This window comes from Streptopelia decaocto (assembly GCF_964273445.1).
Source record: "Streptopelia decaocto genome assembly, chromosome: 17".
Taxonomy (NCBI): Eukaryota; Metazoa; Chordata; class Aves; order Columbiformes; family Columbidae; genus Streptopelia; species Streptopelia decaocto.
The window spans coordinates 10,079,592-10,105,527 of record NC_138672.1 but is presented as its reverse complement, the minus strand read 5'-3'; the positions used below and the strand labels follow the sequence as shown (position 1 = coordinate 10,105,527).

The following is a 25,936-nucleotide window of genomic DNA, read 5'->3' as shown; positions in this document are numbered from 1 at the left end:
GGGGCTAAAGGGCACGATATCTGCTGGCTTTCCGCTCTGGCTCTTGAAACATCTCCAAGCCTTGCAAGTGGTTACTAAGCAGCCTGCAGCTGAGTGCAGTGTTGGCAGGTCATTACTTGTGTCTTTGCAACTTCCAGGGGCTTTTAGTCAAGGCAGGTTTTTTTGGTTTTTGGTTTTTGGTTTTTACTTGGAAGCAATAGGAACTGCTGGACCAGAAGTGAATTTTTAATACCCTTCGTTTACCAAAATACCTCCCGGAAAAAAATCAGCAGGCAGCAGGGAAGGCGTTGAGCTGGCGGGGGGTTTGCTGGGAGGGAGCAGATCTGCGCGAGCTCGGCTGAGCTGCCGCCGTGCCTTGCTGCTCTCTCCTCCATCCCAGCACCTTCGAGCACTTTAAACATGGGGAAAGCGTTTAGCCTCCAATTATCTGCATGATAGGGATGAGCTAAATGCCACCCAGATCCCACAGCGCCCTGGCAGAGCAGAGCAGGGGCTCGGGTCGGCTGCCTTCTCCCATCTGGAGTGAAGGAGACTGGGTCTGCAGCCCGAATCCTTGGGGAAATGGGGCTGGGGGTGCTGCTGGGATGTGCTGGAGCCAGGGCTGAGGACCAGGATGAGGTGACAAGGTGGCTGCTCCGCCGAGGAGCTGCTGTGCAGCGTGGGTGGGCAGGTGACTGCTCTCTCTCGTACATAAGCAAGGTTTATTAGTGGCTTTTGTTCTAATAATACATACACCATTGTCTCTTCACCTTCTAATAGAACCCTTCATCTTGTAAGGGGCTGCAGCTTGACATGCAGTGACACACCTGTCTCCGTAGCTGTGAAGCTTCTTCCCCCTCTGCTCCTCTTCATTCTCGTGTCCTTCCCTGCCCTGTCCCTCTCTCCGGGAGATGCTGCTGATGCCAGCGGGGGGTTGGCATTGTGGTTTGGTGGTTGGCATTGTGGTTTGGTGGTTGGCATTGTGGTTTGGTGGTTTGCATCGTAGTTTGGTGGTTGGCATTGTGGTTTGGTGGTTGGCATCGTAGTTTGGTGGTTGGCAGTGCCAGGACAAGGGGACGTGGGTTCCCTGTCCTGGACCCTGGGCTCCGGAGGGGATTAAAGGTCAGGCTTGCTGCCGGTGTCATAGTTATTTCCATGGTAGGAATCAGATGAGTTGAGGTTTGTCTGCACAGGGATACTCAGGGAGGCAGATCTGGATGAGACTAAACAAAAGTTAATATAAGGTAGATTATCTAAAACACATTAAAAGCCAGTGTAACCTTTCTGACTTAGTTAAATGGCTTTAATTCTGCAAATCTTAAATCTAGTCCTTCCTTCCTTTCCAGTGAGACTGTGCACAGAAGAGTTCGCGCTGTTCTGCTGATCCTCTCCGGCAGTTAAACTGAGTTAATTGTCATGTAGGTGACAGTGCAGAGTCCACCCAGGCTGGGCTGGAGTTAGTGCAGGCAGCAGAGGGAGGGTGCTCCGCACCCCCGGGGCTGCGCCTGGTGCCCGGCAGAGATTTGGGAGGAGCAGAACCGGCTCGGCCATGGGGCAGTGCTGGACATCCCTTGGGTCTGTCTGTCCTTCCTTCTCCCTGCAGAAAATGTGGCCTTTCCATAGAGAACCAACCTCTCCAATTTGAAACTTTAAAAAAGTCTTTGGGATCTGGGAAACAGCCGTTTTTCAGCTGAGAATTTGAGTGACTTTTGTTTTTCTTATAAAATCTTCCGTATTTCCTCAGCATGTTTATGGGAATGCGGGTGCCTGGTGGGATGACGAGGTTTCAAGCAGTTCATTCATTTGGAAGCCGAGAGCACCTTTTTGTTACTATTTTATCCCATGTACTTTAACCACAGCACAGAGCGGCCAAGCCGCAGCTGGGGAGGTGCACGGTCTGTCTGTCGCTTCCGAGTCCCCTCTGTTTGTGATGCCCTTTTGTGAGCAAGGTGTTTATTTGCCTCCTGAGTCCATCACTTGCCTGGCTGGAGAAGGTGTCCTGGGAATCACATCCTGGTGCCCTGGGACCCACGGTGTGTGATTAAATGTGCCGAGGCTGTTTGGTTTTCAGGAACGTTGTTCTGCCTTGGGGAGCTGCAGCTGAAATAAGCCCCAGTTCGTGCAGTCTTCCCAGTTGCCAGCTGGCAGTATATTAGGAGAAAACCAAATCATTTGCTGTTTCTTTCCCTTAAACATCTCTGAGAGGCATAAAAGGCTCCTGTGCAAACCCAAACAGGGCCAGGCTGGGTGTAGGAAACTAAATCATGTCACAGGGCGGCTTCTAGCTGAGGGAAGAATTAGCTTTCCTTCAGACTCACGTTTTAATTGGAATGAGAATTTATTGGTTTTATTTAGTTTGAACTATACGGGAGTGCTGTGGACTCATAAAGCACAAAGCAAAATAAAATAAAAGCCTTTATGTTCTGCAAGTGTCCCCTTTGATTTGGTTATAATTCTTGATTGCCCAGACTCATGTTAGATAAGGAAAAGCAGGAGGGTAGGGAAGGGCTCTGGTGCTCCGTCTCAGCTCACGCCTGCGGTGACGGGGACCCATGGCCATCGTGGGGATGGATATGTCTTGGAAAGTGTGTTGTTTTTGCAAAGGGAATATTTTTCCTTCGCAGCTGTAATTGCTTTGTCCCCCGGTGCTGCGCTGCTGTCTGTCTGTGGGATGTACAGTACACGAACACGGGCACTGCGGGGGCTGCTGGCGGGGCCGGTCGCTGCGCCCCCACCTGCTCCCAGATCCCTCTGTGTCCTTCTGTCCCCCCTGCCATGACCCCCATGTTACCCTCATCATTCCCTTCTCTTCTGTTATTTTGTTTTGTTTTCCATTCTCTGCTCATCACCTGCGTGTAAAATCGGCTCCATGAAGGTGTCTGTAGGAGAAAAAATGTTAGGTTCCTAAAAACACCCCAACCAGCACCTTTCAAAATGCAATTTCTCCACAGAAAGTGGGACACTGATTTGAGAGCAGGGATGCAGTTTGTGAGACATTATAAAAAAAAGGCAAAAAAATTGGTTTTATCCATGGAGCTGAGTCCTTAAAGGAGCTGTACATGGGCAAAACCAACAGAGCATCGCCGGGTCCCCAGCGTCCCCACTGTGGGGACACACCCCAGGCGTGGTGCAACCCTCGGTGAGCGCTTGGGCGGCCGTTTGTCCCTCCGGCTTTGGTGTCCCCATGTCACGGCTCTGGCGGTGGCCGTGGTCCTGCCCAGCAGCTCCGCGTCCCCCTCACCGCCTGTGATGCTCTCGCTCCGCAGGCCCCACGCCGAGGACTTCAGCGTGGATTCCTCCTTCTCGCAGTAAGTCACCGCACGCGTTTCCCGACGGGGAGGGGACGGGGGTGGCTGTGGCATCGCCAGCCCCAGGGACTGTCACTTCCCTTGGGGAAAAGCCAACTGTGTTCTCTAGAAAGCAAAAACCCCCCTCGGAATTTGGGGTGCTTGTGCGGTGCGTGTGTGTGTGGTGTCTTGTGAGCCAAGGATTTGTGCAGTCCCTGCTGCACGAGCAGTGCTCAGCCTTGCCCTTAAATTAGCGATAGATTGTTCTGCTTTTAAGATAAGCATGAGGTTGGTCCTTTCCCACTCTTGGCACCAAGGGGTTGCGCACGGGACCAGCAAACCCATCTGAGAGCGCTGGTTCCCACCATGGGGAGGACTGTCTGGGCTCAGGGATAGACATGTTTCTTGGGGAAGAAGTGACATCCTCGGCAGCAAATTGGTGATTACCCATTAGTGATGAGCTCCATGCGTAGACTCTAATTAAACAATCCAGATTCATCAGCAGAAGCAATTATAGGAGCAGACTCATGAGTGTCAATCTCCAATACTGCAAAACAAATAATTGAAAGAAAGCACACTGCGTTATTCTGGTGCTGCTTCTCTTTCTGGGTTTTGTTTTCGGGACCTGCTGCCCCTTGCTCCGTGGTACTGAGGGCACTTGCATGGAGAGCTCTGCAACCCCTGGCTGCATCCCCGCTGCCCGCAGTGCCTTGGAGCCTGAGAACAGGCTCCACAACTGCTGAATACAGTCGGAGAAGGACTGTAGCTGCCTTCGGGGAACAGGGAATTGATAAAAAACCCCATTTCCATTGCAGTGTCCTCCCTAATAAAAAACAAACAAACCAACCCAAACCCAACAGGACTGGCCTCTGACGCCAACATCAATCTTGGGCAGTTTTTCCAGAAGTGGTTGCTTGGAGCTCGCTTTTCATCCCCCCAAAATAAAACTGGAGTGTTACTGCTGGAGCCAGGATGATGTTACCTGCATCCAGCTGTGTTTAATATGCTGCAGAGAGATTGGCAATATTGCTCCTTTTCCTTGGGCAAAAATCACACTCCATAACAAAACAGGACGTGGGGTTTTTTTTTCCCTTTTATTACAAAAGTAAATGCATGAAATCTTGAGGGAAGTCTTTGAGCTGGTCCTGGCGCAGCGTGTGCCACAGCATCCTGGTGCCCAGCACAGCGTGTCTGTTGGCGTGGGACTCAGTTTTGCTCGTGGTTGTTTGCGATGTGCCTCGGTGGGTGCTCTGCCCGGAGCCCCAGCAGCCCAGCAAACTGGTGTGCACGGGGGGACGCAGGGGACAGCAGGGATGAGGGGACAGCAGGACGTGTCCCCCCCAAGCTGTGAGTCCCTGTGTGGTTTTGAAGCTGTTTTCTTCGCACGCTCACCAGCGCTGAGCTGGTGCAGCCTGGGTGAAACCCGCAACCCTCCTCCTTTGAGTAATTGTTCAATTACCGCTTATTGAGCGTGGGGGCAGCCTGTTCCCTGTTTCTTGCTTTGGCAGACGCCCAGCTTTCCTCTACACACACAGCCGTGCAGCTATTCTCCCTTTCCGTCTCCAAACCCCGTGCTGGGAGCAGCTCTGCCAGCCGGGAGCTCTGGTGGGAAGGGCTGTAGCTGCTCCCTGTCTCCTGCTCACCTGGGATAGATGGCGGGTGACAAATGGATGTGTCACACCGGTGGGGTCAGGACACAAAGCTCGCTTGGTGTCATCCACCTCGACGTAGCTTCTGTACCTGTTACCATGAAAAGAACGGTGGAAAAAGGGAAAGAGCATCCCCAAAGGCAACCGGAGGGCTGGCAGCAGCTGGAGCTGTGCCCGGGCAGTTGGTGCAGTTGCCATCAACCGGTATCAGAGCCTGGAGCTGGCTGTTCAGTGGTTTATTTGGGGAGGGCTTTGGCCTCTGCTAAGCTTTGAAGATACACTTCTCATGGTGAGAAGTCTCTATTAGAGAGGTCTCTATTATGAAATAGAGCAAAAGCATCCTGTGTGCTTAAGACCTTTGGAAAGCAGCGGGGTAGCGCGAGGCTTTGGGCAGGAAGTGGCAGCTCATTCCCTTGGCTGGCCAGTGGATTTTGGAGCCGTCTCAGTTTTCAGGCCATGCCCAGACGCTGTCACATGCTGTGGGGACCAGAGGGGACCTGCCTGCACCTGACTGCCCATGTCAGTCTCCCGGGGACGCAGAGCTTTGGGGTACGTCTCTGTCCCCCCGTCCCTGCCTGCGCTGCCCCTGTGGGTTTGCCCTGGCATGGGGCTGTGCATGGGTTGTTATTTTTCATGTTTTTTTGTCTGTAAGGGAGCGTGTTTATCCCCAGCCCTCTGGGGGTGGGGGGGTACAAGCATGCAGCGTGCTCCTCGGAGTCTATTTTAATGCTTGTGAACCAAGCTGTGCTCATCCTGGTTTTGCATCCTGCACTTTTCCGAATGAACTATTGTGTCTTTTTCGGGAGTTCATCGTCTTAGAACAAACTGCCTCTAATCTTAGATTAATAAAGAACAATAAATAACGGAGCAAAGAAAAGGAAATTGCTCAGGCATTATGAAGTGCATAATAGCGGTAATTACACTTGCAAGCAGAGGGCTTGTAACTAAACTTGTTCTGTGATGAATATCTCTGCGGCCCCGGGAGGTTCAGCTGGGGGGAGCGGCGTGCTGCCTGCTCCCTGCCCGCAGAGCCTGCCCCTGCCTGCTCCCTGCCCACAGAGCCTGCCCCTGCCTGCTCCCTGCCCGCAGAGCCTGCCCCTGCCTGCTCCCTGCCCGCAGAGCCTGCCCCTGCCTGCTCCCTGCCCGCAGAGCCTGCCCCTGCCTGCACCCTCTGTGCTGCCTGCGCTGGGCCGGCGCCACACTGCCTGGCCAGAGGGATGCAGGACGACGGCAGGAGGGATGCAGGACCATGACAAGAGGGATGCTCGGATGGCAGGAGGGATGCAGGACCATGACAGGAGGGATGCAGGACCATGACAAGAGGGATGCTCGGATGGCAAGAGGGATTCTCGGATGGCAGGAGGGATGCAGGACCATTGCAGGAGGGAGGGGGTGGTTTGAATGGAGCAGCTTGGCTGTGCTGCTGTGAAGGCAGAGCCGGTCAGGGTGTGTTTTGGGGTGGTTAATGCAGTCAGAGTTTAGCTTCATTTTTATTTGAAGTTAACTTCTTGACAACAAAATTAAAGAGTATGTTTTAGATGATATCATCTCCTTCTCTCAGCTGGAAATGGAGTAGGAGCTGTGATATTTTCTGATGGTTGCTGCTGCCTGGTAAAAGCCATCACCGTGAGTCGGTGCTGGGATGCTCTGGTGTCTGCAGAGCGGGCTCTGTCCTGGTCCCTGTCACACCGAGCCCTTGCTCTGCTCTCCCTCCTCCCCCGGACAGAAGTGGAATGGTCACCCACAGAAGCATGTTCTTTCTCCATGTTTTTATTTCTTCATCTCTTTGCAGTGACAAACACCCCCTTTCCCCCACCCCCAGGATCCGCTTCAGTTTGTTCCCAAGTGTTTCTTCTATCTGCGTCTGTTATGACGGATGAACACAGGGGCTACTTTGTCATAAAAAGTTAGATATATTCTAATCATTCAATTATTTTTTCTGTCAGCATTTATATTCATAGTCTTGAGGTGGGCTGCAATGCTATAGATCAGCGAACCATCTGTCTGACGACAAGAGATTTATCTCGCTGTTTGTTTCTTTGGTATGGAGGCGAATGTCTGGGAGAGGAATCGTGCTCCCTGAAGTCTCCCTCTCCTCGATGCATTTAGTCCTCAGGGACTCTGATGAATGGGGTGCCTGGCGCTCACGACGGAGCTGATGGCCGGTTCCCAGCATTTCCTGGGCATTTTTAATGAGACAGAGCGATTAGCTTGTGTGTGCAATGTCGTGAGCAGTTGTGACTGGCTGATTTATGCCCTGATACAGATAAATTATTTGCTAAGTCTGGCTTTGGAAACAATTAATTTTAACATGTGAAAGCTGTGCTTACGAAGCTCTGCGTTTATGGCCGCTCGCTCCTCATCCAGCGCTCGTTAATTCTCCCGCTCGCTCCCTGTGCGGTCGTGCTCCCCGTGCTTGCTCCTGGTCCCCATGGCAGGGTCCCTGGTCACCCACCCCCTCTGTGGTCTTTTCTCTTGGTGGTGAGTGTGGCTGGTAAACATGCACTGGGTGCGGTGCACAGCCCCCCAGCCTGGCTGCTCCCCCCAGCATCCCCAGGGAGATGCAGGCTCAGCTCCTGTCCCTGCCGCCAGCTGGGGACATTTGGGGTGAGCTTCTGTCCTTGGTGAAACGCCACTGCTGCCGCTGCTGGTGCATTTGTGTGTTGGAGTTTTCCTCACTTGATGCAATGAATTGTCCTGGTGAGGAGCAACGCGCTCACATCGCTGCTGGGTTTGCTGGGCACTGCTGGTTGTACCGACATCCTTCCCCTCGGTACTGTGACCAGCACAAGTGCTAAATGTCTTAACAGGACTGGTGACTGCCATGGGTACAAGGACAAGGGACTCCACAGCACTGGGGGTCTCATAAAACCCTTTCCCAGTTTGCTGCCTGGTCATCCCAGCATTAACGCTCAGTAAATATTTGTTTATCCCTCTGTTGTCAGAGTGAGTAGCAGCTGCTTTGCAATAAATCACGGTTTGGGGTGTGTGCCAGGTGGCATGCTGGGCTGGAGCCGGCGTCACGTGTGCGCAGGGGCTGCACAGGCTAAATAGAATGGGGTAGTTGGTTTAATGACTCTCACTGTGAATTTGCTCACCTTGTTCTGTGCCTTGGCTTGGTAATATGTCTGATTAATGAGGTCATGATGACCTCTTCCAAGCAGTTAAAAAGACAGTAATAATAGTAGCACTTACTTAAGAGACGTGTTGAATACAGTGAAATAGAAGAAGTAGCTAATTCATTGCATTTAACTCCATTAACAGCTGTAATGGTGATGAACGGACTTTGTCTTGATCAGAAACAATCCTTTTTAGCCTGCACTTAGCAGGCAGGAGTGTGATTTATAACCCTGCCTGGTGTGAGTTTGCAAAGGGCTGCGTATGTTTGTAAAGCAACAGGAGAGGCGGTGGCAGAGGAGCTGAGCAGGGACCGGTTTTGCCCGCGCACCCCTAATCCGGGTGTGCTCCATCCCAGACCCCATGGACACCGCAGGGAGGAACCTCCAGCCCAGGTGATGCTGAGGGGCCGGGCAGGAGGCTGCGATGGGGCGGTGCTGGAGCCTGGAGCAGCTGAGGATGAAGAAGAGCCCGTGGTGGTCACGGTGGTGGACGGGCCGTTTTCCGTTCCACCTGCTGGTTTATGCGAAATGCCCCGGCAGGCGGCTCCTTGTCCTCGTGCCACGAGTCACCAGCGGCTCCAAATGCCAAGTGACATTCGGAGTTGGTTGGCAGCTTCTGGGTTTTTCTGGAATGGCCAAATGTGGTATCTTAGCAACAAAGGGAGGGTTTTTTTTCTCCTTTTAGATCAGATTTGTTTTTGAACAGCTTCGATGCTGAACGTTGCTCCCACCTGGGCAGAGCCAGGGCACGGGCACACCGGGGACATCGCCCTCGCCGGCTCCAGCTCTGCTGCAGCCACTGTGGGTCGGAGCAGATAAAACATCACCAGGGGCGACTGCTCCAAGGCCACCGCTGTTCTGAGAGGCTTTGAACATGGTGATGTGTGTGGGAAAGGAGAAGTTTGCAAGTCTGCTGTCAGCTGGTTGCATGTGAATTAAAGCGAAATGCTTAACCCAAAGCAGACCTGACTCAGTGGGTCATATCTGCTGCCTTGGTAGTTGTTGGTGAACCATGTCTTGGTGCTCGTGGCTGGTGGTAGCGGGATTTGGGACAGTGGGAGCAGCTGGGAGCCCAGGGCTGAGCCCGGGGTCGGCTGTGGGCTGCTCTGGGGGGTCACCCAGCGGGGACGGGGCTCCTGGGGGGCTCCATGTCTGGCCTCCCACCCCACTGATGGGCTCCTCTGGGTGCTTCCCCCACAGGGTGCAGGTCGAGTTCTACGTGAATGAAAACACCTTCAAGGAGCGGCTGAAGCTCTTCTTCATCAAAAACCAGCGATCAAGTGAGTGCTCGGAGGGCGAGGAGGACACCAAACCTGCTGAGCTGAGCGCCGGCTCCGTCCTCACGGGACGAGAAGCCATTGCCATCTGCTGGTGGCTGTCCCCTGCGTGTCCCCAGTGCCGCTGCTGCCCCCTGGCCTTTCTGTTGGGTCTTGGGCCATCTTGGTTTGGGAGGATGTGGTTGCGCAGGGAGGAGGGGATGCTGCCCACACCACTGCTCGCTTGGGAAAAACACAGCATGAGACCCCGCTGGGACAAATTGGCCCGGAGCAGGGTGGCCATCAGGAGCTGCCTGGAGCGGGTCAGGGAGCAAATGTCCCCAAATGGAGCCAGTAATGATCCCTGTGCCCGCAGGGAGGTCAGCGGCTGTGGGGACATCCAGGGCGGCTGTGAGCTACCTGCTACAGCCATCCGGATTAGCCTCCACTTGACTAATGGTGTTTTTATTTTCTTTCTCTGAGATGTCCTTAGCTGTCTGGAGGGAGCCTGCTCACTAATTTATAAATTCACATTTTCCTTTCCTCCTTGCATCCTGCCGTCTTGTTAAAAAGCTGGAGCGCAGCACAACAGGGTTCCCACGGGGAAGTTTTTAATGAAAATATGATGAATTTCTCACTTGTAATTTGAGTAATAACCCGATGAACTGGCTGGGGAGGGAAAGCGGATAAAACAGCAGCTTTTGCTCGCCATCCCTCCTCCTGCAAGCTGTTTGCGGCACAGTGAGCAGGGCCCTGGCCTGGGTGATGCTTTTGAGCGGATGCTGCTAATGAGGGGGATACAGCCCAGCAGCTCCCTCCTTTGTCTCTCACATCTGTCGGGGCCAGCAAGGAGCTGACTCATCGTTATTTATTTCTGTATTAGCCTATATCTGACACAGGGTAGGACATGCAGAGCCCCAGGCAAAGCGTGAGCAGCGTTTGTGTCCTGCCCTGGGGCTCCCGCAGCTTCCCTGAGGCTCAACGGGGTCCTGCGGTGCACGGGGCCCTAGAAGCTTGTGGGGAACACAAGAGGTGGTGCTGGAGGTGCAGGGTACCGGGGCTCAGGGGGTACTGGGGTTCAGGGGATGCAGGGAGTGCCTCATGCTGTGCTCCCCTCTGCCACAGGCCTGAGGATCCGTCTCTTCAACTTCTCGCTGAAGCTGCTCACCTGCCTCCTGTACATCGTCCGTGTGCTGCTGGACAGCCCCGAGGAGGGCATCGGCTGGTGAGTGCCGCGCTCCCCGCGCCCCCGGCGAGGGGCAGCTCTTGGAGTCGCTCATTTAATCACAGAATCATAGAGTCACAGAATTCAGCCAAACTCACCAGTCCTGCTGGGCTTTGCTCCCTGCTCAACCCCTGGACAGGCGTGTGAGCATCCGCTGGCCCTGCACGGGGGAAAGGTGGTGGAAAAATTCAGCGTCGCATTCATATCCAAACGCTGCCCCGCTCTCATGGCCAGGGCTGCGGCGTGGCCTTCGGACACGGGCGGCAGCTCATGGTTACGGGCATCACCATGCAAGTGTTTTCTGAATGCTGACGCCCTTGAAACCACTTATGCTAAACACCATTTAAGCGTTTGGGAAGGAAATATGTTTTGCCATTTAGCTCCCCGAGGTGACAGATGATTACATACCTCAGCTTTGCTCTGGGCTTCAGTATAAGCCTATTTTTAATATGTCCTTGCTTTGTTTAGCTCATACACAGTGTGTTTTTTTTTCAGGAGCTAAGAGAATTAGTAATTTGATTTTCTCTTTGTAAAGCTTGCAGACTACCAAGTACATCTGCATTGTCCAAAAGTGGTTTAAAATCTGTTAGAATTAAGTGTGACATGGTCGCAGATCCTGGGAACAGTCCATGTTCCCAACGGTGTGGAGCAAAGTCACGGCTGGCCAGCGGGAATGCATCCCTGGGAGCGGGACGGGGAGAGATTGGTGCTGCTTGGACAGCCGTGTCCTGGAAGCCAAAGCTCAGCAGCTTTTGCTCATTGTAGCCGGGTAATTCCCAGCTGCAGCCCCGTGCACAGGGAGCCCCGTCCCTGGTGGGTACCAGCGTTTCGCAGCATCTCTGGAGTACCTGACAAGTCTTATTCTCCAGCAACACGGTGTTCAATACTGCATGGGTGAGACAGGCTCCTGGGGAAAGCCCTGGCTACAGGGACCTGTGTGTGTTTGGACCCAGGGAGTGTTGTCCAGGGGTGTCCCCCAGCATCAGGACAGAGCAGCAAGGGCACCCCGTGACCTGGGGAGTCCACACCAGCACCACTTTTCCTTCCTCCCCTTGCTGACTGCTTTTCCCTGCTTTATCTTTCTCTTTTCCCAGCTGGGAATGCGAAAAGCAGAATTACACAGTGTTCAACCAGTCCACAAAGATAAACTGGTGAGTTGAGAGTTGCTCCTGTGTCGGGGTCTGGCTCTGCGGTGACGCAGTGATGGACGTGGCTGGTGGTGGCAGCTCCCTGTGGCCACTTCTTGGTCATGGGGCTGCTGGAGGGACCCTCCCAGGACCAAATCAGTTGACAAGTGACCCTTGGGAATGGCTCATCCTCAGTGCAGAGGCTGCTTGAACAAACTGTCTGGTGGGGAACACCGGTACCAGTCCTGTGCTGGATCCCACATCAGTGATGGCCTCAGATTTGCATTCGGTGGGGGTAAAGGCATTGCTAGTTAGGCTACAGCTGGGATCTGTTTTGAATTTTCCTTGCAGGTCACACATCTTCTGGGTGGACAGAAAAACGCCGCTGTGGGCCGTGCAGGTGAGCGCCCAGCCCTCGGGCACGGTGATGCAGGAGCTGGGCTTTGAGCTCTGCCACCAGTGTGTCCCCAACAGCTGGGGCGACGGGTTCCCTTGGGTGAGCAGAAAATGAGCTGGGGCTTCTGCTGGGAGCAGCCACACGCCCTGGGTGAGGATCCTGGTGCTGATAGGAGAGGACAAGCTGTAGGAAGATGAAATGCTGAGGCTCAGCTCCTCCCCGGCGGGATGCAGTGGTACTGGGAACGGGCTGGTCTCAAGCCACAAAGCTCTTGGGAATCACTCGCAGGAGGGTTTAGTGCCTGTTGGCTTCTGCCCGGGGCTGCCAGCACGGCTGGTGTGTGGCAGATGCTCACATTTTGGACCCAAACGGGTGCAGGGAGAGCGAACAGGCAGGCTGTCGTCTGAGATATCTCCTGGCACAGGGCACGGAGGGCTCTGATCAACAGGAGATGCATTGAGCGAGCCCTCGGCAGCTGCTGTCTGTCTGTTTGTCTGTCCCTGCAGGTCAGCATCGCTCTGATCAGCTTTCTGGAGACCATGCTGCTCATCTATCTCAGCTACAAGGTGAGCGCCCGGGGGTGGACAGTGATGTGCAGGCTGGGTCTGACCCCCCGGCATGAATTAATTTCTGTGTCTTTGAGCTGTCTGAAGCATCCTGAGAGGACGTTTGTCTCGGCTGTGGCTGTTTTCCTTTCTCATTCCCCCTCGGGCTGCTGCATAAGTGTTTGGCAGAGGTGGGGCATCTTCTTTTTCTGCCTGCCTTTAGATTCAGACCTGTTTTACAAAAGCTCCCAGCTTTTTTGGGGGCCAGATTGATGCACACCGAGTTCCTAAGGCTGAGCTCGGCAACCTGACCCCTGTGTGTGCCGAGATCTGCTGCTCCGGAGGTGGCGGGCGCTGCTCCAAGCCGGGTTGGGGCAGGCACAGGCTGGCTTCTTTGGACCAAAGCCGCTTAAAATGGCCAAGAAAAGTGACCTTGACAAATGGCATCTTCTCAAGACCCCTGGGACAGTTGGCAGAAGACGCTCAGACTCTGTGTCACCCGCCTGGTTTCAGTGCCAGCGATCTGTATCGACCACTCTCATTCTCCGTCCTCACATGAAGCGTTGTTGTCCCCTGGGTTTGGGCAGCAGCAGTGATGGACAGAGGGACGTTGTGGCTGCAGGAAGGACAGAATAGTTAGGGAATGTGTTACAGCATTTCTGCCACCAACACCGCATCTCCCGCAGGCAAACCAGAGCATCTTTCTGGCTGCTCTGGCGTGATTCCCCCGTCCAGCAGGGTCTGTGGCAGAGTGGGAGCTTTTTAATTATCATTTGGCAGCTTTTTAAGCTTATTTAATTATTGTTTTTAATTCCTCAGGGGAACATCTGGGAACAGATTTTTCGCATTTCGTTCATCCTTGAGATGATCAACACAGTGCCATTTATTATCACAGTGAGTGTTTCCCACTGGCATTTTCTAGCGGCTTTAAGTTGAGTAAGTACTGTAGTTTTGGTGGTGAAATAAAGAAAAATAGATATCTGGCCAAGTAATACTTAAAGCTGGCAGAAAATACTCGCTTCAATATTTTTCAATATAATGACTTTCTCTGGAGCGTTGTCCCAAAAACCATCCTCCCATTTCAGCTGCTCCGCTGCAGCTGGGGAATCGGGGCAGCGTTTGGTGGCAGCGTCTGCAGAGGCCGGTGCTTAGTCTGGAGATGGACCCTTCTCGACAAGGCTCACATTGGCTGTTTGTAGCTTTTTCTGACAGAGAACATGGCTTTTTCTATGAGTAACTCTTGCTTTTGTAGATATTCTGGCCTCCTTTGCGGAACTTGTTCATCCCTGTGTTTCTCAACTGCTGGCTCGCCAAGTACGCGCTGGAGAACATGATTGTGAGTGACCGGACACGTCCCAGCCCGCTCCCCCCGGGTCCCTGTGCCCTGGGGATGCCGGGGGGGCCCTTCCCTGCCGCCGGCTCCCGGGCAGGGTTTTGGTGCTGGGCTGGGTGGGAGGTGAGGCTCTGCCAGCTGGGGATGCTGGGGCCGGAGAATGAGCCCTTCGGTGCCGTGTTGACTGCATATGGAAGGGGACAGACTCCAGCTGTCCCCAGGATGCAGGATTTCAGCAGGACGAGGTATTCCAGCCGTTCCCACATGCCCACTCAGGCTGTCTTTCCCAGCAGCAGAGCCCAGACCTGCTTACAGCAATGCACGGCCCTTTTCCAGGGCCAAATTCTGGCCTGACCTCCATCTGAGAGGGCATTGCTGGAGCCAGCAGAACAGCAGCTGGTTTGTGGAGGGGAGTCTGTTTGTGCTGAGTCCTCTCCTCTCCTCTCCTCTCTTCCCAGAACGACCTGCACCGAGCCATACAGAGGACCCAGTCTGCGATGTTCAACCAGGTGCTCATTCTGATCTGCACCCTCCTGTGTCTCCTTTTCACGGGGTGAGTGTTGCTCTTCGTTTCACTAAACCACCTTCTTCACCCAGGTAGCTGAGCTCATTTGAGTAATAAGCCGCTGGGTCTCCTGCTAATTGACTGAGCCTTTACTCTGCATATTGCCAACAACAAGGGCATTGCTTTATGAAGGAGTCAGTTCTCACCGCTGGGTACTTAGCTTCAAATTAGGCTTCTTGAATTTTCCTCTGGCTCCCTTGGTCTGGGCTTGAAGAATATGATACCAGCTAAGTTGCTGAACGGAGAGGAAATGAAACTTTTAGGCCCATGAGTCTTTGGCAATAAAGACGATCCTTTAATGTGAGTGACTAATGCAATTTGGGAGCTCATCAGTGCTCCCAGATTTCTTGGCGGATGCATCAGGGCTACAATTCGGGTCCAGAACAACTCAGGTGACACTTGTGTTTAGCAAGATGACTTTGAAACAAGCTGTCCATGGCACGGTCTTATCATGACCCAGGCCCTAGACTTCCCCAAGCTGCTTTGGTGAGCAACCACATCAAACTGACACCCTCCTCTGTAAGCATCCTTAACTGAATCACTTCTGTTGGTGACACAAACCCACTGCTGATGCTGACAGTGTGTTACAGACAAATGGGTGTGGGTGTAAGTCACCTTCTGGGGTTCACACTGAGTGCAGCAGGAGCTGTGGGCACTGCCTGTCCCCCGGACAGGGAAGTGTTCGCTGTGACATGTGCTTTCTCCCCTCAGGACCTGTGGCATTCAGCATTTAGAAAGAGCAGGTGAGAAGCTTTCCCTCTTCAAGTCCTTCTATTTCTGCATCGTCACCTTTTCCACCGTGGGCTACGGAGATGTGACACCAAAGATCTGGCCTTCCCAGCTCCTCGTCGTGATAATGATTTGTGTCGCCCTGGTCGTGCTGCCGCTCCAGGTGAGACCCACGTGGCCGAGGATGGAGAGGGATGCAGAGCCTGCAGCCAGGCAGCCCCACCGAGGGGGACGTCAGCTCTCTGCCTTCGTTTGCAGTTCGAGGAGCTCGTCTACCTGTGGATGGAGCGGCAGAAGTCAGGAGGGAATTACAGCCGTCACCGTGCCCAGACGGAGAAACACGTTGTCCTTTGTGTCAGCTCCCTCAAGATCGATCTGCTCATGGACTTCCTCAACGAGTTTTACGCCCACCCGCGCCTGCAGGTGAGGACGAGGCGTGTTCTCGTGAGCTTGGTCAACACTTGTCCCTCCTGGGCACAGCCGGGTCGCTGCTGGTGGTGACTGTCCTGCCCAGATATGACTGTAGCAAAGAATAAGGTAAAACCGTCCAGCCCAGCGCTGGAAATCACGTGCTCCAGTGGCCAAGGAGAGGTGACAAGTGGTACCCTGATGTCACCTCACTTTGCCATCTCAGTGGCGGGACTCTCTGTGCCTGACCCAACCACAAGCCTGTTGCAGCCCTGGGTAAGCGCATGGAGAGGGACCAGAGGGACTTTTCTAGATTTGGGGATGTCTTTACTGAGTGAAGACTCTCAGACAGAAACAGAACATGTAATTGCTGAACCTCGGTGGGATTTACCCAGCTCTAACTGGAGTGCCTCCACATAATAAGCGATCTTCTCACAAATGTCTGTGCCTTTCCATCTCCCTGAGACGAGAGCATCACAGATGTGTTTCATTCCAGCACTCACATACACTTCATTACTGTCACCCAGCCTTGACTCCATACATTTATGCTTTAAATCCTGTAAGAGGCTCCACTTTGCTGTGAGTGAGCAGCTCTTTCCTCGCTCCACAGTCAATGTACCTGCACTGGTTTTATTGCGCAGAACAGGGTGGAGAAGATGCTGGTGTGTTTTCCAACACCCTTGGAAGACCCTGTAGCAGGGGCATGGAGTGTTGCACGCCAGGAGCAAATATCAAAAGCCCCAAAAGAGCTGTTTGATCAGGCAGCAAAACCCTGTGTCTCAGTTCGCTGTGGCCAGCATGAGCGGGACCACCAGCCCCCCGACCCACGCCAGCCCCTCTCTTGCAGGATTACTACGTGGTGATACTTTGCCCAACAGAGATGGACATCCAGGTGCGGCGTGTCCTGCAGATCCCTCTGTGGTCGCAGCGAGTGATTTACCTCCAGGGCTCGGCGCTGAAGGACCAGGACCTCATGAGAGCCAAGTGAGCAGAGGGACACGCTGCACATCGCGGCGAGGCCGGTCCTGCCGCACGGCGCAGGAGGGTCCTCAGTAATGTCAGCCCAGACGCATGGGGATGGGCGACCCTTCGCGGGGGTCTCGGAGGGGGCTGGCAGCATCCTGGTACAGGTAGATGCTCAGCAGGTTTGCTGGCCCATGGAATTAATGGGGTCACCGCTCTCTGTTTGCAGGATGGACAATGGAGAAGCTTGCTTCATTCTCAGCAGCCGAAATGAGGTGGACCGCACCGCGGCGGTAAGCCAGGCCTGGGGGATGGCATGGGTGGAAATTAGTCCTGTGTCAGGCTGGAAGGGACCAGGGTGATCACTGCGCATCACCTCTGCACGGCATGGGAGGGCACCGGGAGGCATTTGGGTGGGGTTTGCATGCTGAGCTCTGTCCCTGGACACCCACATAGGGGTTTTAGGGAGTGGGGGAGCCCGTTATCTCTCCTTAGTAGTGGGTGTTGGAGGACTCCTTGCCATACGTCTCCACAGTGGCCGGGCACTTTGCAGTTCATCCCAAGCGTCAAAGCACTGGGGAGAATAAAGCATCAGACATGCAGCTCTTGCTCTTCTCCTTGGCCAGGACCACCAGACCATCCTGAGAGCCTGGGCCGTGAAAGATTTTGCTCCCAACTGTCCTCTCTACGTTCAGATTTTAAAGCCTGAGAACAAGTTTCATGTCAAGTTTGCCGGTGAGTTGGAGGGGGCTGTGCGGCATTTCCCAACAAGGAGCCCATCTGTCCCCGTCCCCACCGTGACAGTCCCCTCTGCCCTTCAGATCACGTTGTCTGCGAAGAGGAGTGCAAATACGCCATGCTTGCCCTGAACTGCGTCTGCCCCGCCACCTCCACCCTCATCACGCTGCTGGTGCACACCTCCCGCGGCCAGTGAGTGCTGCCCGGCCCTGGCCCTGTCCCTGCCTGTCCCTGTCCCTGCCTGTCCCTGTCCCTGCCTGTCCCTGTCCCTGACTGTCCCTGCCTGTCCCAGCCTGAGTGTGGAGGGATGGCAGAACTGGGGGCTCTGAGCCCAGGGGGCTCGGGTGGGTCTGGGGGAGCACATCAGGACCTGGGACCCCCAGCTCGGTCAGGAGCAAAAGCCAATGTTGTAGACGAACACACCAGTGCAGATGGACTGGCCAACACCACCTTTCCAGAAACTAGAAGTAAAAATACCTTATTTTTAGTGGCATTATCCCAATGGTTGGGGGGGGGTCCATCTTAGCACTGGGGGTCCATCCCAACATGGTGTTGCTGTTGTTGCAGGGAGGGCCAGGAGTCGCCGGAGCAGTGGCAGCGGATGTACGGGCGCTGCTCGGGCAATGAGGTCTATCACATCCGCATGGGGGACAGCAAGTTCTTCATGGAGTACGAGGGGAAGAGCTTCACCTACGCCGCCTTCCACGCGCACAAGAAGTGAGGACAGGGGCTGACGGGCAGGGGTGGGCAGGACACATCTGCCAGTGCGTGTCCCTGGGGCTGGAGGGTGCTGCCAGGTCCTTTGTGCTGGGACAAAGCCCCAGAGGGGCTGTTCTCCAGCTGTGAGTGCCCACGTTGTGCTCCCCGCGCAGGTATGGCGTCTGCCTGATCGGCATCCGGAGGGAGGAGAACAAGAGCATCCTGCTGAACCCCGGCCCGCGGCACATCATGGCAGCGTCCGACACCTGCTTCTACATCAACATCACCAAGGAGGAGAACTCTGCTTTCATCTTCAAGCAGGAGGAGAAGCAGAAGAAGAAAGGCTTTGCGGGGAGAGGCACCTACGATGGGCCATCCCGCCTGCCAGTGCACAGCATCATTGCCAGCATGGGTGAGTCGGGGGGCTCGGCAGGCAGGGGGACCCCAGGGCGGGGGCAGGATCCTGCACACACTGCTCCATCTCCTTCCACAGGTTTGGTTTTGTTTCCTTTCCTCGGTTTGGTTTTATTTTGCAAACTCCTTGCCATGTCCCCCACCTGCGTTTTGCTGAAGCCACTGAAAATCCCTTTCCAAGCCCTGTCCTGGTCACCTCACCAGTAAATACACACTGCTCCTTGCACCCTGGGTGCTCTCAGCAAGCACAAATGTCATTATTAAAGCTAGTGAGGTCCATTAGCTTCAACAGTATTTGCATAAATCCCTCAAGCCCTGGCTGGAAGAATAAATGCCATTGGCTGCACCCTAAATCATGTTTATGATTCACAACCCAACGAAGAGCACAGTTTGCTCTGCAGCGAGTGGTGCATTTTTGCAAATAAAAAAATACCATGAGTCATTACTTCCAGCTTCTATCTGGGGAGAGCGAATTTCGGGGACGCTGTGCCATCTGAGCAAATTATATTTCAGGAAATAATTTATGCGTTTGTACTCATGAGCAGCAATTTGCATAGATTATCCCCCAGCAAGCTCAAAGCATTTTGCTGAACAGCATTTGTCAGTGTTCTTGTAACGTGGCTCGTTCACAGAGGGACCTTTGGCAAAGAGTAACAGGAGGCAGAGAAATCCCATGAGTGCCAGTGGTGCCCGGTGAGCCCAGCGCCTGGGCTTTGCTTGGCTGGAGGAGACCCTCAAGGTCATCGAGTCAACCATAACCCACCCCTGGCACTGCCCCATGTCCCTGAGAACCCCATCTCCATCTGTCCAACCCTCCAGGGATGGTGACTCCAGCACTGCCCTGGGCAGCCTGTTCCAATGCCCCACAGCCCTTTGGGGAAGAAATGGTTCCCAAGATCCAACCTCAACCTCCCCTGGTGCAACCTGAGGCTATTTCCTCTGGTTCTGGTGCTTGTTCCTTGGGAGCAGAGCCCAACCGCCGCCTGGTTCCAAGCTCCTTTCAGGCAGTTCAGAGATCAGGTCTCCCCTCAGCTCCTGTTCTCCAGCTGAACCCCCCAGGTCCCTCAGTGGCTCCCATTGCACTTGTGACATATGAGGCTTTTCCATGATGCTTTGCAGCTCCCTTCACCTCCTTATAGCGTGTTTGCCATGCTTCCCCCCGCCGTGTCCAGGTACAGTGGCCATGGACCTGCAGAACACGGAGTGCCGCCCGGCCAACAGCAGCAAGCTGGCGCTGCCGGCTGAGAACGGTTCTGGCAACCGGCGGCCCAGCATCGCGCCCGTCCTCGAGCTGGCCGACACCTCGTCCCTGCTGCCCTGCGACCTGCTCAGCGACCAGTCAGAGGACGAGATGACACAGTCGGATGAAGAGGGGTCGGCGGTTGTGGAGTGAGTTGCCCACCTTTGGTCAAGCCATCCTGAGTTTCGGGGGGATGGGGAGCACTGCATATGGCGGGTGTTCTGTGGGGCTGGAGGGATGATCCGGCTGAGCCCCTCTCAGCTTTTTCTGAGCACAGCGGCATCTGTAACATGGGCAATCACTACCTGGCCGTCAGCCTTTCCTGCGGTTTTGGAGAAATCTCCTCTGGGCATCAGCAAAGTCGCACTGAGCCAGACACCACAGGGTTGTTCATCAGTCTGCTCGCCTCCCTTCACTCACCAACATGAACAGGATCCTCTTCTCCATTGCATATATATAAAAAGTGCAAAATAAATGTTTACTCCAGCTTTAAAGCTGTTAGTTTACGGCAGACAGATAAGCACGTGCTTCACTGGTTACCTGTTTGGATGGTGTCAGTGATGTGAGGAGCTCACCCAGCATCTGCAGGCTCACGGCTTTTGATTCGTGCCCACTTGTAGCTGCTCTTTCAATGAAAATTCCTGCTGCTGGTTCCATCAAAAATACAAATGGTGATATATAAAAAAATCTGTTCACCAAAACAAGCTCTAAAAATGGAACGTGAGTTGTTTTGCTTCTTTACGTGGCTCAGCATCGTCCCCCTCTCCTGGAGCTGTCTGCCCTGTCTCCCTGCAGCGGTGCCCAATGGTCCTGGCTGCTGCTTTCCCCACCCACGCAGGGACTGCTGCATATTTACAACCTCATGATCTTGTGCATAGCAAGAGAGATTCCTAAATATGTGTATTTTGTGAAATTTCCAGCTGCTGCGGGAGAGTTTTGCAAAGCATTTGCCAGTGATGTGCATGAGCCCTGGGTCTGCTGCTTTTAAATGTTTTTCCCAGTGTCTGAGTGTTGTACATGTGGAAAGCTCTCCCTGTATCCTCACTGTGGGATTTTACTCTCTGCCGCAGGTACGTGAAGGGCTACCCCCCAAACTCACCCTACATCGGGAGCTCCCCGACTCTGTGCCACCTTTTACCTGAGAAAGCCCCTTTCTGCTGCCTGAGGCTGGACAAGGTAGGATGGGGATGCAGCAGGACGGCGGGTGGGCGGCCGAGAGCCGCGTTCTGTCCCCACAACACCTTCTTCCACCGCACAGGGCTGCAAGCACAACAGCTTTGAAGATGCCAAAGCCTACGGGTTTAAGAACAAACTGATTATTGTTTCGGCGGAGACGGCTGGCAACGGGCTGTATAACTTCATTGTCCCCCTCCGCGCATACTATCGGTCCCGCAAAGAGTTGAACCCCATCGTGTTGCTGCTGGACAACAAGCAAGTACTTTTCTGCAGATGTTTCCCACTGCCACAAGCCCTCCCCTGGGTTTTCGTGGGCACCTCGTGCTGTGGGGGAATGGCCGTGCCACTGTTGGGTGCTGGCCCTGGCAGCTCCTGTGCGGGTTTTGTGTCTTGCTGAACCACTTTGCTCTCTGTTGTTCTTCTTCCAGGCCCGAGCACCACTTTCTGGAAGCCATCTGTTGCTTCCCCATGGTTTACTACATGGAGGGCACGATCGACAAGTAGGTGTTTCTGCGTGTGTCTGTTGTTACTTACAGTAATCCTTAAATGTGTTGCATTTTGGTTGGAAGAGACCCTCACAATCATCGAGTCCAACCATTAACCCACCCCTGGCACTAACCCATGTCCCTAAGAACCTCATCTATATGTCTGTTCAACCCCTCCAGGGATGGCGACTCCACTGCTGCCCTGGGCAGCCCGTTCCAATTGACCCCAGCCCAGACTTTTGGGCCATCCCATGGGAAGCCCCAGGGTTGGTACTGTAGAGCTGAGCGCACCCTTGGCTTCTTGGGTTGTCAAACCCCCCCAGTAGATGTGAGCAGGCAAAGAGCTGGTGGTTGGGAGCAGCCGGGCTTGCCGTAGCGCTGGGCATTGCAGCGTGCTGCTTCCCTGTGTCGTTTGCAAGGGCTGACTCTGCGCTCTTCTCTTTGGGAACTGCCCAGCCTGGACAGCTTGCTGCAGTGCGGCATCATCTATGCCGACAACCTGGTGGTTGTGGACAAGGAGAGCACGATGAGTGCTGAGGAGGACTACATGGCGGATGCAAAGACGATTGTCAACGTCCAGACCATGTTCAGGTGAGGGGTGACAACTGCCCCAGCTCTGTCACGGTCCCTTACCTGTGCTGGGAAGGGTGGAGGTGACTGGGGTGGTGGCAATGGGACACATCTGTGGTTGGGCTCACTCTAGGAAACAGCATCTAATTGGCTATTTCTGACCTCAGACAGGCACAGGGATGGGTTTGGTCTTTCTTGGGTGTAACTGCAGGGAGTGCTGTCACTTCTAAGGGAGCTGCAGGACAACAGGTCTCTTTCTATTGCAGGCTCTTCCCCAGCCTCAGCATCATCACCGAGCTGACCCACCCCTCCAACATGAGGTTCATGCAGTTCAGAGCAAAGGACAGTTACTCTCTTGCCCTTTCCAAGCTAGAAAAGGTAAGAGGTCTTCTCCTCCCATAGGGCATGGGAAGGCAATGCTGAGAGTGACCACATTTTTGCTCCTCAAGGTTCTGTGCTCTTCTGCATGTTGTAGCTACCATAGTGTGCATCTACCTGCAATAGTTTGCAGCAGACAAAAAAATGGGCAGTTGAGCTTTGGACTAGCTGCCTCCTCCTCTGTATTTACGTGTTTACCCCCGAACCAGACACTGGGGCGTGTGACAGGGTCACATCCAGCCCATGTCAAAAAAACCCCAACCATGTGTCACACATTTCCATGAAGAAGAACCCTGTCAGCCAGTGTAAGGGTGCTGCCCTGGTTCCCTGCTGGCACACTCACCACAATCACCATGCTGGTGTCCTCCCATTTTCACAAGACTTCCAGTTTCTGTGCAAACCCTGTGCGGGGGTATCTGTATGGTTTTGCTTTGCTAAGCCCCCTGGAAGGCTGTGAACAAGCCCCTGCTGACAGGATTTGCCTGTGGGTGCTCACATCTCCTCTTCCTTTTGCAGAAAGAGCGAGAGAACGGCTCCAACCTGGCCTTCATGTTCCGCCTGCCCTTCGCGGCCGGGAGGGTCTTCAGCATCAGCATGTTGGACACGCTGCTCTACCAGGTGAGAGCCTGACAGAGCTGGCGATGCTCCCTGGCCCCTCTGCATCTCCCAGTGAATAACCGAGCAAACCTTTTCTCCGGCTTCCTGCCCAAATGTCTCCCCAGTCGTTCGTGAAGGACTACATGATCACCATCACGCGGCTGCTGCTGGGTCTGGACACCACGCCGGGCTCTGGTTACCTCTGTGCGGTAGGTGCCGAGTCCCTCAGGGTTGAAACCGTTGGGCCAAGTCATTGTGGATCTGGAGGGATCTATCAACCCATGCACCGGGGTGGAGGGTTCTCCTCTTCTGGAGAATCAGGGGGAGGAAACATCGGGCAGAATACACCAGGTCATTGTTATCTTGCATGTGTGGGGAGTCTCAACACTACCAAAAGCCCAAGAGCTACCAACGACCAAAATCCCCCTTCTGAAGCCTGAAGTCAGAAATTGCCCCTGGTCTTTTTGGGGAGCCGAGCTCACTTTTGGGATTGACATGGATGAGCCCCGGGGTGCTCCTTGGCAGGCTCTGCAGGGCGGTTGATGTTTGCCCTGTGTTGCTCAGATGAAGATCACTGAGGACGACCTGTGGATCCGGACATACGGCCGCCTCTTCCAGAAGCTCTGCTCCTCCAGCGCCGAGATTCCCATCGGGATTTACAGGACGGAGTCGCACATGTTCGCAACCTCTGAGGTAGGGGCTGCCGGTGGTCCCGGCCGAGCATCCCCCTGGCAGAGATGGGGGGTCCATGAGCCCCCTCAGCCCTAGGGGCAACAGGGGGCGGGGAGGGGAAGCTCTGCCTTTGCTTCCTTGGTGTCCCTGCATCTGCGTTACGGTGACAGTGTCCTGGCCTGGGATAACTGCCCGTCTCTTGGGGCAGCAGCCCAGCTGCGGGCAAGTGGGGGTTTTCTGGGTATGTTTTCTGCAGTGCCACGTGTCACCGAGTCCCCGGGGAGCGGGGGGGGATGTGGCACAGCAGGGCTGGCCCGGTCGCTGGGCTGACACTTTATTTTTCCTTCCTTTTCCCCCGCTGCAGCCCCATGACATCAGAGCGCAGGTGAGTGCCGCTCGCATCCCGCTGCTCGGGCATCGTCCTGGCTGTCACCGCTGCCCTTGGTCCCCCGTCCCCAGGCTGCCCATGGGCAAGTGGCTGGGTTGGGTTACTGAGCAGCTCCTGTGGCCACCAAGAGCCGCCACATGCTTTGTGCCAGCTGTCACCCCAGTGCCAGCATGGCACTGCCTGTCCCCACAGAAGGGCGATGTCCTGTTCTAAATACCTTCAGTTTTCAGCTTTGTAGGAGGCAGCTAGAGGGAGCCGAAAGTTGCCATTTAATTCAATGCAATCCACCTCTTGCTTAGAGATGCTTTAAACCACTTTATTAATAAATTCCTGCTTCCCTGTGGGGATTGCTGTATCGGGCATGCAGCAGCACATCTGCTGTGAGATGAAAGTGGGGACACAAGAGCACGGCTGTCCCTTGGGCAGCCCAGGGATGAGTGTGTTAGAGATGTCAGGTGCCCATTAAACTCCACTTAAAATCATAGAATCATTTTCATTGGAAAAGCCCCTCAAGATCATCAAGTCCAGCCATTAACCCACCCCTGGCACTACCCCATGTCTCTGAGAACCTCATCTCCATGTCCGTTCAACCCCTTCAGGGACGGTGACTCCACCACTGCCCTGGGCAGCCTGCTTATCCCAAATCTGCTGGCCAGGTAGTTTTAGCAGTAGAGATGGATCAGAGCAGGGATCCCATCCCACGGGAGAGATCCCACCCCACCAGAGACAGGACAGGCTCCTTTTGGCTCCTCCTGTGTCCCCTCCGTGACCTGCTGGGCTTCCAGTCACAGATCTCAATCAACGTGGAGGACTGCGAGGACACCAAGGACATCAAGGAGCACTGGGGCATCAAGACCAGCCACCACAGGAACTCCTGCTCCAGCGACCAGTCCGAGCACCCGCTGCTGCGGCGCAAGAGCATGCAGTGGGCCCGGCGCCTCAGCAGGAAGGGCAACAAGCACTCGGGCAAGACGGCCGAGTGGATCAGCCAGCAGCGCCTCAGCCTCTACCGCCGCTCCGAGCGGCAGGAGCTTTCCGAGCTCGTCAAGAACCGCATGAAGCACCTGGGCTTGCCCACCACCGGGTACGGTAAGTGCCGTTCGGTCGCGCTTCTCTGCGGTGGCGCATCCCGCTCGTGGGCTCCTCAGGTAACCCCCAAGCTGAGCCTAACTAACCCCAAGCTGAGCCTAACCCCTCACCAAGCCTAACCCCGCAGGCACATTCCCCAGCTTGCTTGCGCTTCTGCAGACGCAGGTGTTCAGGGATGGGGTCCCGCCACGCAGAGCCCCCTCACCTACTGCCCCCAGACAATTCAGGCGGCACCCCCCATTTCGGGGCTCTGGGCTGGGTCCAGGCAGGACTTTGCAGTGCAGAGTAACTCAGTAACTCTGGCCCTTCTGCCTACAGCTGGACCAAGTGCTGCCACGCAGCCTTAGGGTGTGATTCCCTTTCGCCCCCGCTTTCTGGTTCAGGACACTCTGACTCCCAAGTCAGCAAAACCCATCTGCCCGCCGTGCGGCAGGAGAGGTGACGCCCCATCAGCTGGCACAGACCCCTTTTGTTATAGGCTTTAATTCTTCATAAAATGCTTCCATGGAGAACATTTCGGTAGCTGCAGGGCTGAGTGGTTTGCTTCATTGTGTGTGGCAGCGGTGTCTGGCTGGGGTGAGCCCACAGCGTCCCTCCTGCAGCCACGTTTCTCGTGAAGCTTCTCACCCACCTGTTGGTGTTGGCGTCTGTGTCCCCCTCCCCGGACAATTCCCCACCCCTTGGTTATGACAAAGTCTTGTGGCCCATAGTTGCCTTGGTTTGTTTGGTTTGGGGTTTTTTCCCCCCTTTCTTTCTTTTGAGCCATCCTGTGCTGCTGCCTGTTTGCTCCATCCTCAAAAAGCATTGTCTGCCCCGCTGGCACTGTGCCCGAGCTGGGCCGGGGGCTGATTTTGGGGGTCAGGGTGGGGATTCCTCCTCTCCCATGGTGGCTTCTCCATCGCAGCCCT

The 25,936-nt window shown here is 54.7% G+C and overlaps 1 protein-coding gene across 1 annotated transcript in view; it reads left to right on the top strand.

Annotated features, from left to right (window-relative positions):
- KCNT1 (potassium sodium-activated channel subfamily T member 1) overlaps positions 1 to 25,936 on the top strand; it is a gene marked incomplete at its 5' end in the record, with an annotated part of 34,396 nt that overhangs the window by 4,391 nt on the left and 4,069 nt on the right. The window contains 28 exons of the mRNA XM_082067644.1: positions 3,246 to 3,287; positions 9,235 to 9,314; positions 10,416 to 10,515; positions 11,610 to 11,666; positions 11,994 to 12,042; positions 12,546 to 12,605; positions 13,404 to 13,478; positions 13,837 to 13,920; positions 14,376 to 14,470; positions 15,194 to 15,374; positions 15,470 to 15,634; positions 16,467 to 16,603; positions 16,812 to 16,875; positions 17,209 to 17,317; positions 17,404 to 17,512; positions 17,888 to 18,037; positions 18,193 to 18,431; positions 19,606 to 19,822; positions 20,744 to 20,849; positions 20,932 to 21,104; positions 21,278 to 21,349; positions 21,791 to 21,925; positions 22,171 to 22,282; positions 22,799 to 22,900; positions 23,005 to 23,088; positions 23,444 to 23,572; positions 23,916 to 23,936; positions 24,725 to 25,028. Coding sequence (XP_081923770.1) covers positions 3,246 to 3,287; positions 9,235 to 9,314; positions 10,416 to 10,515; positions 11,610 to 11,666; positions 11,994 to 12,042; positions 12,546 to 12,605; positions 13,404 to 13,478; positions 13,837 to 13,920; positions 14,376 to 14,470; positions 15,194 to 15,374; positions 15,470 to 15,634; positions 16,467 to 16,603; positions 16,812 to 16,875; positions 17,209 to 17,317; positions 17,404 to 17,512; positions 17,888 to 18,037; positions 18,193 to 18,431; positions 19,606 to 19,822; positions 20,744 to 20,849; positions 20,932 to 21,104; positions 21,278 to 21,349; positions 21,791 to 21,925; positions 22,171 to 22,282; positions 22,799 to 22,900; positions 23,005 to 23,088; positions 23,444 to 23,572; positions 23,916 to 23,936; positions 24,725 to 25,028 — 3,251 coding nt within the window. The remainder of the gene's footprint in view (positions 1 to 3,245; positions 3,288 to 9,234; positions 9,315 to 10,415; positions 10,516 to 11,609; positions 11,667 to 11,993; positions 12,043 to 12,545; positions 12,606 to 13,403; positions 13,479 to 13,836; positions 13,921 to 14,375; positions 14,471 to 15,193; positions 15,375 to 15,469; positions 15,635 to 16,466; positions 16,604 to 16,811; positions 16,876 to 17,208; positions 17,318 to 17,403; positions 17,513 to 17,887; positions 18,038 to 18,192; positions 18,432 to 19,605; positions 19,823 to 20,743; positions 20,850 to 20,931; positions 21,105 to 21,277; positions 21,350 to 21,790; positions 21,926 to 22,170; positions 22,283 to 22,798; positions 22,901 to 23,004; positions 23,089 to 23,443; positions 23,573 to 23,915; positions 23,937 to 24,724; positions 25,029 to 25,936) is intronic.